The sequence below is a fragment of the Electrophorus electricus genome, chromosome 9 (assembly GCF_013358815.1).
Source record: "Electrophorus electricus isolate fEleEle1 chromosome 9, fEleEle1.pri, whole genome shotgun sequence".
NCBI lineage: Eukaryota > Metazoa > Chordata > Actinopteri > Gymnotiformes > Gymnotidae > Electrophorus > Electrophorus electricus.
The window spans coordinates 15,177,831-15,188,639 of NC_049543.1; the positions used below are offsets into that span (position 1 = coordinate 15,177,831).

Consider the following 10,809-nt stretch of genomic DNA (forward strand, 5'->3'; position numbering starts at 1 on the left):
GCTAGTTGCTCCAAATGCAAGTTATTCAGAGTATGCAGAAATGCTTCTGCAACATATATTCTGGTACCGACAGAGACTGGAATTTCTGGTTTCAGCATTTTAAGGTCTACTGCGAAAATGTACGAGCACTTGTGTGTAAATGGTTGCCCTTGGTAACAGCAGCAGGCTGAGGCTGTGTCCTAGGCAACGGAGCGGATTCCGCAAAGGCTCACGTTTCTCATGTGGGTGCATCATGCTAAGTGGATATGGGATTATATTGGTTTCCATTTGCATGCGTCACCTGAGTCACCAGTGGGCGTGCAGGTCGTGAAGTTGTCACCTCTGACACCTGCTCCCCCACAACTTTTTTTTTTTTCTTTGTCTTTTGTTTCTGCCTGATTCTCAGGTGCTGCCTGTACTGGGGGAGGGGATAGGGTGTGTGTGTGTGTGTGTGTGTGTGTGTGTGTGTGTGTGTGTGTGTGTGTGTGTGTGTGTGTGTGAGTGTGTGTGTGTGTGTGTGTGTGTGAGAGAGAGAGAAAATAGCGCATGTGAACTGTATGTGTCAGCGGTGTGGGAATGTGCGTGCGCTGACGCCGTGCTCTGTCCGACAGGCGCCACTAGTATCGAGCAGTACTGCCTGCGCAGGGACACGTGGCGGCAGGTGACAGTGATGAGCGGACGACGGCTGCAGTTCGGCGTGGCCGTCATTGACGAACGTCTGCACGTGGTGGGCGGCCGTGACGGCCTCAAGACCCTTAACACAGTGGAGTGCTACAACCCCCGCAGCAAGACCTGGAGCGTCATGCCCCCCATGGCCACGCACCGCCATGGCCTGGGTGAGCCCACCCTCGACCTCCGACCCGGGGATGGGTCTGTGGGAGGGGCTGGGGGTAGATTCGATCTGCATACCACTCTGGGTTCATTCCAAAACTGCAGAGACACTGTCAGATATCGTTCGTATGCATTTTGTAAGCGTAGTTGCTGACGTGCACAATTGGTGAGCCCCCTCTACGCTGTCTATGACTTGGTTTCTGACCACAGCATCACCGCTGGCTGGACGTTACTGGGTTGTCAGACCACTTTTAACCCAGCACTGACTCTCGTTTGGTAGTGGCATAGTTGTAGTTGTTGAGCTGTACAAATTTGTCCGGCACTGCTGAGTTCAGAGTGGTCTGCTATACAGAAATGCCCAGTTAGCACGACTCCGCGATGTGCTGTGGTCAAATAGTTCAATACCATGGCTAACAAAGTTGCCATGACAACAGACAAGCTATCCATTTTAAAAGTACTTCTAAGGTCATTCTAATAATTTGTTATAAAATTGTCTAATAAAATAATAATAATGGTAATGCTTATTTATATGGCACTTTTCAGTCATAGAACATTAAATGAACCTTAAATTATAAAGTACACTATTGGAATAATATTACTACATAGTTGCCATGGAGAGTTGCTCGGTGGGTGGTTGGGTGAGGCTGGAGGGGTGTGTGTGTGTGTGTGTGTGGGTGTGGATTCCCTGCATTAATTGTATATTGCCTTTACAATTTTGTTGGTGTGCTGCTCCTATGTGCAGGCGTAGCAGTGTTGGAAGGCCCCATGTATGCAGTTGGAGGTCATGATGGGTGGAGCTACCTGAGCACGGTGGAGCGCTGGGACCCTCAGGCCAGGCAGTGGAGTTTTGTCGCATCTATGGCAACGCCCCGAAGCACCGTTGGAGTTGCAATCCTGAACAGCAAGTGAGCACCATTGTACTCCACCATCGTGTGAAATCAGCTTTGTTTAATTAACTCCAACAGTTAATTAGACCCTAATTAGTATGCAGTGTTTTGCCACCCACAGCTGTGCTGTAAACATGTGGGTGGGAAAGTAGTAACATTCACCCTGAACTGCGCTTTCTCTCTCTCTCTCTCTCTCTCTCTGTCTGTCTCCCCTGCTGTGTGTCCCTTTTCTGTCTCCCTCTTTATTTTTCCTTGGCTCCTTCTTTCCTCCCTCGCCTCTCGCCTCGCAGGCTGTACGCGGTGGGGGGGAGAGATGGCAGCTCATGCCTGAAGTCGGTCGAGTGTTTCGATCCGCACACCAACAAATGGAGCGCCTGCTCGCCCATGTCCAAGCGCAGGGGGGGCGTCGGCGTGGCAACCTGGAATGGCTTCCTGTACGCCATCGGCGGGCACGACGCCCCCGCATCGAGCCTCACCTCCCGACTTTCTGACTGCGTGGAGAGGTGAGGGGTCGAAGTGCAAAAAGGGGGTCACTCTATGGGTTTCCACTTAAATGGGCTGCAAACATGCGCAACAACAAAGTCAACAAGGCCAAAAATTGTATGAGTCATATTCTCATCTCATTTCATCCAAAGATCTCGATGACGTAACGTGATTAGGGATAAGATTTACAAAGTCAGTGGTGTTTTATTTCTTGTCATTTAAAAATTTTTTACCATTGGTAGAAAAAATATTTGCAATATCGGTGAAATTTTGGCTTTTTAAAAAATTCATGTTTTTTAATGCCCATTTTAAAATTTCAGATTTTGAAAACCCACTACTGTGGATGATATTAACATGGCCATGAGCCAATATTGATGAGCCAGGAGTGCTCACTGGTCCTCTAGTGGAGGTGCATTTACAGCGGTGGAGCACAACGGCTCCGGTTTCTAATGAGCATTTCCATCACGGAAGCTTTTAAATATTAGATAAAATGCAGCTGTCTGATGGATTGGTCTCGTTATAATATGATAAATTTTGCATTTAATGAAAAGCGCATTTGAGAAGGAAACAGGAAGAAAAACAATCCTCTGCTTCGCAACATTTCACTCAGCAAAAATGCAGCATGACCAAGCAAAATGGAAGCAAGTTGTCACACATTGTTGCCGTTAATGTGTAGTGGTGGAGGCACCAACTCGCACTTAAGTGTCTGCCTCTTTTTATCTGGGAAGGTACTGCTCTGTGCACAGCTGGGCTGGGATGGCTGGCCAAACACATTTGTTATTTCCTAGCCACGGCGTCCTGGAGACGTCAGCCCCCCCCCCCCGTCAAGCATGGTGTCCATGGTAACTCCTCCCCAGCACCTGGGCCCTTGGCACCATGTGGGCAGCTGGAAACGTGTGCATGCCGTGAGCTCTGTGCGCACCACCAAACGTGGGCAGTTAAAGCTGCACACCATTCGATGTAACTAAAAATTCATATGATGCTGGCCGTTTCTCCTTCGGTCACCTTTATGATAGGCTGTTCAAATCTAACCGCACTAAATGCACCGCCTTTTAACATGTCTACCGGGACAGTGAAGATAAACAATTCAGGAAAAAAAAACAAGGCAATAAAGCCAGTCGGACTTCTCTCCAGACCGTAATAAAGCAGCTGTAACGCTGTTTTTTTTCCAGAGGATGCTGGCAGCTTGCATTATGTCCCGATCGTCATCCGGCATGTTTAGACTTGTAGCTAGTGCCCACGTCAGAATAACGTCTCGGCTCTGTGGCGCAGAGGGCCCAGGGGATACCCGATGAGTTAATAAGAGCTTCTGTACTTGGCATGTGGCAGAGATGCATGACCCCGTGCTGCTGATCTCCTTGCCCTTGGGTCATGGTGACGCCTTGGATCTTGGAATAATGAACGGCGGGGCAGAGTGGCCGGCGTCCCAACGGCGCTTTGTGCGATCCAGCCGTGCTATGTCAGTTTATCTGCGCTTTAATCAAAGCAGTGGCTCTTGCATGTGAGCCCAGATTAGACACTTACTACTGTGATTCTCAGTACAGGTTCTTACCACGGTTCTGGGGTTCTCATCTCATCCTTTCCTCCTAGAGTTCTTGACCACACTGGAGCTGCCGTCAACCTGCTCCTAATTTGTTATTGTTGGGCGCAGCGGGTGTATCGAGGCTTATGTTCCCGAAGAGCCGATGGCAGGGTCTTCCTCCCATTCTATTTCTGTGTGTGCACGTGGGGGATGATAGAAGCTGGTGCATCTCGGGTTGTGTCCACCTCCATGACGCGTATTAGAGAGCTTTCCGCTTGTCCGCCCGCCCGTCGTGGACCAAAGTGAGCCGTTCGCCTCCCTCAGACTAGCAGCTCAGTTCTGGTTTGGGCCATTTCATGGTTTCCCATCTGGGCAGGCCCTTATGATGAACGCCGCACTCGATGATGTTCAGCAGAAGCCGCTCCTATTGGCTGGGTTACAATATCAGCAGGAAAATCGTCTACTTGGTTAAATTTGGGAACACTTGTTGCCCAGTGGATCACTTGTTAATCGATATCGCTGTATCAGCTGCGGTTATGGCAATGGACCTTCTGACTCATCAGGACATGCGATTGTCGTCTTGTGTGGTGCGAGTATCTGGTCGGTCTCTGGCCCTGCAGTCTCTGTGTTGTGGTGCATCACCACGCTCACATGATCATAGCATAGTTTTTTTATTATATTGCATACGGCGGCCGCAGCATGTAGCAATGCAATCGCATGGTAGAACTCCCCAGATAATGCAGTCCTAATTCAGTGTTTAACCCGTAGCTAGGGGCAGATGGAGATCGTCAAATCACCGTAGTTGTACCGTAATCGGAAATGTCCGTGGCCTAGGTGTGACCAAAGTAACCCCTCCTCCTCCAGGTACGACCCCAAGACAGACACGTGGACGGCGGTTGCGCCGATGAGCGTCAGCAGGGACGCAGTGGGCGTGTGTCTGCTGGGGGACCGCCTCTACGCAGTGGGCGGCTATGACGGACAGGTGTACCTGAACATAGTGGAGGCCTATGACCCGCAGACCAATGAGTGGACTCAGGTAGGTTGGTTGGTCTGTCTGTCTGGGCCTGGTTACACGCTCTGTCTCTGCATATCTGACTGGCTGCCTGCCTGCATTTAGATTGTGTTGGCCTGTCTGCCTGATTACACTGAGCCTTTCTGACTGACTGACTGCCATCCTAGGAAATCCATCCATCTATCCACCCACCAGTCTGTTTACCTATCTGTGTCTCTGCTGGCCTGTTTACTCTGTCTGCATGTTGTAAAAGCCATCTTGGTCAGGTCCTGTTTTCTTTCCCTCTCTTCTCACTCGGTCTCTGCTGTTTAGATTCTGCCGTGTGTGTGTGTGTGTGTGTGTGTGTGTGTGTCTCTCTCTCTCTGCTTGGAAGGCTGTTTGATTGGTATGCAGGAGCAATAGATCTGGCATATTGAAGCTAGCAGTGTGGGCATGCTCTTTTCTGTGCCACCTTGCAGTGCTCGGATGTGGGTGTGTGCACGTGCAAATGTATGTAAAATTATATATTGTAGACAGTAGTATAGTATAATAAATATGCTTAGTAGTAAAATTTATGATAGTATTAGATATTTTCATTTCTAGAGATCTCTTTAAAAAGTCCATGGTTTATGGACACTGATGCAGTATTACTGGAACCAACTGGACTGTGTATGGGGGGGGGGCATAAAGAGCTATTCCAATATGTCATTTATGGAAAGCTGACAAGATCAGGGGCGCGCGTGTGTGTGTGTGTGTGTGTGTGTGTGTGTGTGTGCGTGCGTGCATGATGTGAAGAACTGGCTCACTACTGACAGTCTCACCCACCGTAATTACAGCACTGCTGCAGCTGCAGAACTCAAACACGAACTGACGGAAAAGAGGCTGTGGGTGCACGTGCGTGCGTGTGTGCGTGAAATGAAGTGACCAGCAGAGAGAGAGAACCTGCACTTCGCTCTGTTTGTACAGTTGCAGCTCCCCGTGTGCTCTGCTGTGTCTCAAAACAAGTTGTGATGTTTTGCTATGTCCTTCATTAATAGAGGTCACACTACAGTTCTCCCTTTTATTAGAAAAAGGGAATTTCGGGTGCCATATTCATTTTGTTAAGCTGTTTCAAAGCTAAAGGTTCTTATTTTGTATTGTATGCTCTCCAACCTGACCTGAGTCTCACAAAGTACCCTGATACTACTAATATATTTGTCATTACAACCAAGCTTCCATTTTTGCCCCAAGTATTCACCTGGAAACAATTAAGTAATCATGTGGTTCCGTTTTTGTGCTTCAGGTGGCGCCACTTTGCCTGGGCAGAGCCGGAGCCTGCGTGGTCGCCGTGAAGCTGTGAAGCTCCTCCCCCCGCCAACTGTCTCCATGGCGATCCTTGTTCCGTATCCTCTTGCTCTCACCAGGGAGTGGAGGAGATGGAATGGCATGACCAAGCAAACGAACACACACCCACACACACAGACATTAACCTGGACGTTCAAACAGGGTTAACGGTTGGGTTCTAAGGTTTCTGTGATTTTGTTTCTTTGACTCATTGAATGGATGTCAGTCCACAGCCTGTCTTTCCGTTCGCTAACCGGAGTCCGTCCACCTACCTGCGTGTTTACATGCCGTGCTAGTTGCTGTGCCTCTCGAGATTCGCTTGTTTTCTTCTGCTGCTTACGTCTGTCTGCTCTCTTTCCTCTTCCCTCCACTCTTGATCATTTTCTCTGAGCTGGTTTTTTTTTTCCCTTCATATTCCCCCCCCCCCCCGTGCTGAGAGGAAGGCAAAAACCCATGAAGACATGGGGATGGTGTTAAGTGTGGTGTGTTCCTGCATTGCAGAGGAAAGTGTGAGATCGGCGCAAGTGAAAGCGGAATGCAAAGAACACCCAAACATTTTATTTGCTGAAAATGATCTGAAGTGAAGGACAGCAGCGAGGGCCGTGATGTGTGTCCTTAGAGAGTGTGTGTGTGTGTGTGTGTGTGTGTGTCTCTGTGCCATTGTTCGTAACACGAAACCCCCAAACCTTTTTGCGTTTCATTTTCTTTTCTTAACATTTTTAAGCCTAAGCAGGCTATATACAGCTTGTCTTAGTCGAGCTGCCAATCAAAGGGTGGGACGTCCCTAGTGAGGAGTAAGGTCAAATCAGTGGCATGGCTGTCGCATGCGCGTACGGGCTGGGAATGCTAATGCGCAGAGGGTCTGCTCACAGAAAAAGCCTCACAGCTCTTTCCCATATTCCCCGTAACGGAATTGGCCACAAAAATAAGGCTGGCCAGCTGAAATCATCATGACAGGTCGCTGCACAGAGTGTGCACTTGGTCGTATAGAGCCGGTCTCCGTTTTAGCCATGCCCACCACTTGGGGAACACCATTGTTACCAAAAAGGCAGCTGAATACTGAGGTGGAATTATGTAGCAGTCTTTAAGTGTTTCCAATTGCAACACTTTTGAACGAAATATGATCAAAAACTACATTTTTAGTGTTACGGGTGTGAGGAGGTATAGATACCTTTTTTTTGTGAGTTTGTCACTCCAAGTTCGGCAGTATTTAAGTTAAAGGAACGGTCGCCAGCATTTAAACCTCAAAACATGTTTTATGCAGTGTTCAGAGGCTGAATTGATTTTCGCATATTTTTTTGTCTAATGCTTGAATTCAAAGTTATGGATGGTGGCAAAAATGACTTCTGCAAAGCATAACTCCAGGGCATGTTTGGTTTGTTTTGTTTTTTTCTTTTTTCTTTACATTTATTTTTTACAAAGATGCCCTAAAACTATCGTTAGCTTTTTTTTTTTTTTTTTTGCAGTCTTTAACGCTGGAGTGTCCTTTACTGCCCATGTCAGAGTAACTGCAGTTCTCAGACTGCAGGTAAACAGTGCTGAAATCCAATTTTCTACCCAAGGGAGGTGTTTTTTTTGTTTTTTGTTTTTTTTTGTTCGTTCACAATGTAAAATGTGGCTTATACCGAACATTTTGAACCAATCAGGCGCTTGATCTGATGCATGTCACACACTCATCCAGACGTAAACAATTTAAAAAAATGGTTGCATCTACTAGTCCACACTAGTCTTAACACTCATGTTAATGTGCAGGGGAGCCAGGCTGCGAATGTGGACACAAGATCCATAAATCTTTTTGTGCTTCTCGCTGACACTGGCATATTCCTTCAAGGTCCAGTCTGTCCAGGTTATCCTGATGCACGTGACGTAGGGCTAGCTGATTCAGCCTTGCTTCACTCGTCGATAATCTAAGCGGTGTTTTAACCCTCCTCCGGGCACTAGAACTCCTCTCAGCCTCTTCAGAAGGGGCAGGGACGACTGACCGAAGCTTTACTAAAGCTTCCACCTCCTTGAACAGACCTCTCATCCTTCCCTTCGCTTCCCTGTCTGCTCTCTCTCTCTCTCTCTCTCTCTCTCTCTCGCGCACACACACACTCTCCCTGTCCATCGGTGTCTCAAACTCTCTCGCCCTTGGGGAAAAAAAAAAAAAGGCTGAGACAGTGTGTTGTATTATCCGATGTACATATGAGAAGCCATGCTGGGAGGAATATCTTTAAATTCATATTAGGATGAGACTTGTGAGATGTCATTATTTGGTCTTAACCATCAATATTTGCTTGTTTTCTCACTCACCTGCCAGCAACCTCTCCCCCTCTGTCTTTACGCTGAATGAACCTGAGTGGACAAGAAATATTAACAGTCAACAACTGGTATTTCTTGCCATGAGGCAATACCATTATTGGCAAGTTCTTATCTTGCTGGTAATTATGTCAGGAAACACTGACTCCACTCATATAGAACTCTTCTACACGTATATCACCCGATTAGTAATCATTTTCTCACCTTTTTTTTCATGAGGTTTCCCAAAAACTGCTGAAGGTCTTTGCCACCCGTTCTCTGGCTCATGACATACTGTGAATGAAAGCCGACTAATAAAAATCTGCTTTCACTTTAATCAAACAAACACTAATATGCCATTTCTCATAAGCAAGTACAGTTATACAGGATACTATACCAGTATGCAATAAATTAAAGCTGCTACTCTACATGTTCATCACTACAATGACTTGACACTTTGCTGAGACTTCACGTGGGATTTATAACAAATATAACAGAATATTCCCGTGACCACTGTTGGACGATGCATGAATGTGTGGCTAATTAACGTTCCAGGTAACTTGGCTATGATACCTAACCTCATAGCCTATTGATTTTTGATTTAGCATTCACAAATTGGTCCATTTCACCAAATGTTTGTTTACACTTTTTCACTTAGTGACACGTTTTAGTAAAATGTTCTCTCATTTTCAGCCAACTAACAAAATGAAAACAGATTCTGACATTAGCATAAATTTACCAATGTCTAGTAACACGGGAAATTAATGGATGGAAAGATAGAAAGCGAGAAGGAGGAAGAGAAACTAAATACTACAACACGCAGGATGGCCAACGGCGATCCTAAGTGCACAAGAGCAGACGAGAACATGTGCAGCTCGCGAAGCGGACATTGAGCCATGATTGAGCACGAGCCCTCGACTTAACAGACAGGTTTAAGCACTGGAACCAAATCATCTCGGCTGAGGTGGCACAGTTTGAAAAATGGTTGACTTCACACCAAAACAGGTTACACAGAATTGGTACAGGCCTAAACGTGGATTTTTTGCTTACTTTATCCTGTTTACATTTTATTCTTTTTCAGTTTTACATGTTTGTGTCTACCTCTCCAAAATGTAAACCTCCAGTCTGTCTATGCACATGCTAGTACATTCCTGCATTTGTGTGTGTGTGTGTGTGTGAGAGAGAGAGAGAGAGACACGCTTTTATATCCCATGCTGGGTTGCAAGTACTGCTTAGAGACTGACAGGAACCAGACATTCAGGGAATTGATTGGCAGATTCATATCCCAAGATGGCATTTAATTTGTCAGCTGAAAGACAGAGCAGAAATGAGTGCCGTAAGCTCCAGGCAAGTAGATATTAGAGAAATTAGAACAGCTTTAAAGAAACATGCATGGGGGGTGGTGCATACCATATGCTGTAACGTGTCCCCGCATAATGTATATACGTATATAAATGGGTGCGTGTATATATTTTTGTACAGTCTTGCAAAAATCATGCAGACATTGTATAATGCATTTTGCTGTTCTTGCAGGACAACCTTATTCTGAGGTTAAGTATTTTGGTTTTGTAGGAGGATGAACTGTCTTAGGTGATGGAGTACAATAGAAATAGAAGATAGCAGTGCCATTTTTTTTAGCTAAAGCTACAGTTCATGATCATGTTTTTGATGCTCAGAGCTGTTCATGTCCATGTGCTTTATCACCTGGTCTAGCCCAATGAGATTTCGAGTGTCACCTTGAATAATTGCTTCTCTTTGCTGTGGTACCATGGCTGTGAAAGTTTTGTCTCAGATATGCTGTGTGCATACTGCCTGCTTCAGGGTGATGGGAGAATTGATTATGAAGTGGTCGAGGGCAACACGGCAGGCGAGTCGTTTTAATTTTGTATACACAATGTGCAGGACTGACTGATCAGTTAATATTAAGTTTTACACAAGTGGTAGATTGTCATTTAACTTGATCATTTACCATTATTGGGGCTATGAACTGTCCTATACATTTTTTTTTTTTCCACTTAGCTGTCAACGGTGTGTGTGTATGTGTGTACAAGTTCATTGCTGTGGGTACAAAGCACATGCTATGTTGTGGTGTTTTGGGAGGATGCTAGTTCTTGTGTTTTGTATTGTTGCTGTCCTCCTGTAACTTTCCTTGCTTTACTTTCAATAGGTCTCAAGTTAGTGTACTGATAAGTTATAACTACAGTTTTGTATTAAAATGTAATTATTCTGCCTGTGTGAGCGCATGCAATAAACTATGCTCTGATTTTTAAATGGCTTTTATAGCAGATACGGCAGGCATGCGAAACGTCAGAAGATGTAAGTAAGTAAGAAGATGTAATATGTATATTAGCAAACACGTTATGCTAATGACTACATTTTTTTTAAAATAACGAGCATAAGTGCTTACAAGCATGAAGCAGAGTTCCCTCTGCCGGACGAAATCTGCGACTGCATCTTAGACTGAACTGGTCCGCTGGCTCCGCTCATTATAGCGCGTCGCGCGTTTCCTCCCTCCA

General features: G+C 46.0%; 1 protein-coding gene across 3 annotated transcripts in view; it reads left to right on the top strand.

The window, feature by feature from the left end:
* klhl5 (kelch-like family member 5) overlaps positions 1-10,564 on the top strand; it is a 39,870-nt gene extending 29,306 nt beyond the window's left edge. For all 3 annotated transcript variants that reach the window (XM_027026427.2, XM_027026428.2, XM_027026426.2), the window contains 5 exons: positions 591-815; positions 1,553-1,715; positions 1,988-2,200; positions 4,567-4,738; positions 5,976-10,564. In XM_027026427.2, coding sequence (XP_026882228.2) covers positions 591-815; positions 1,553-1,715; positions 1,988-2,200; positions 4,567-4,738; positions 5,976-6,032 — 830 coding nt within the window. In that variant the 3' untranslated portion in view covers positions 6,033-10,564. The remainder of the gene's footprint in view (positions 1-590; positions 816-1,552; positions 1,716-1,987; positions 2,201-4,566; positions 4,739-5,975) is intronic.
* The last annotated feature ends 245 nt before the right edge of the window (positions 10,565-10,809 follow it).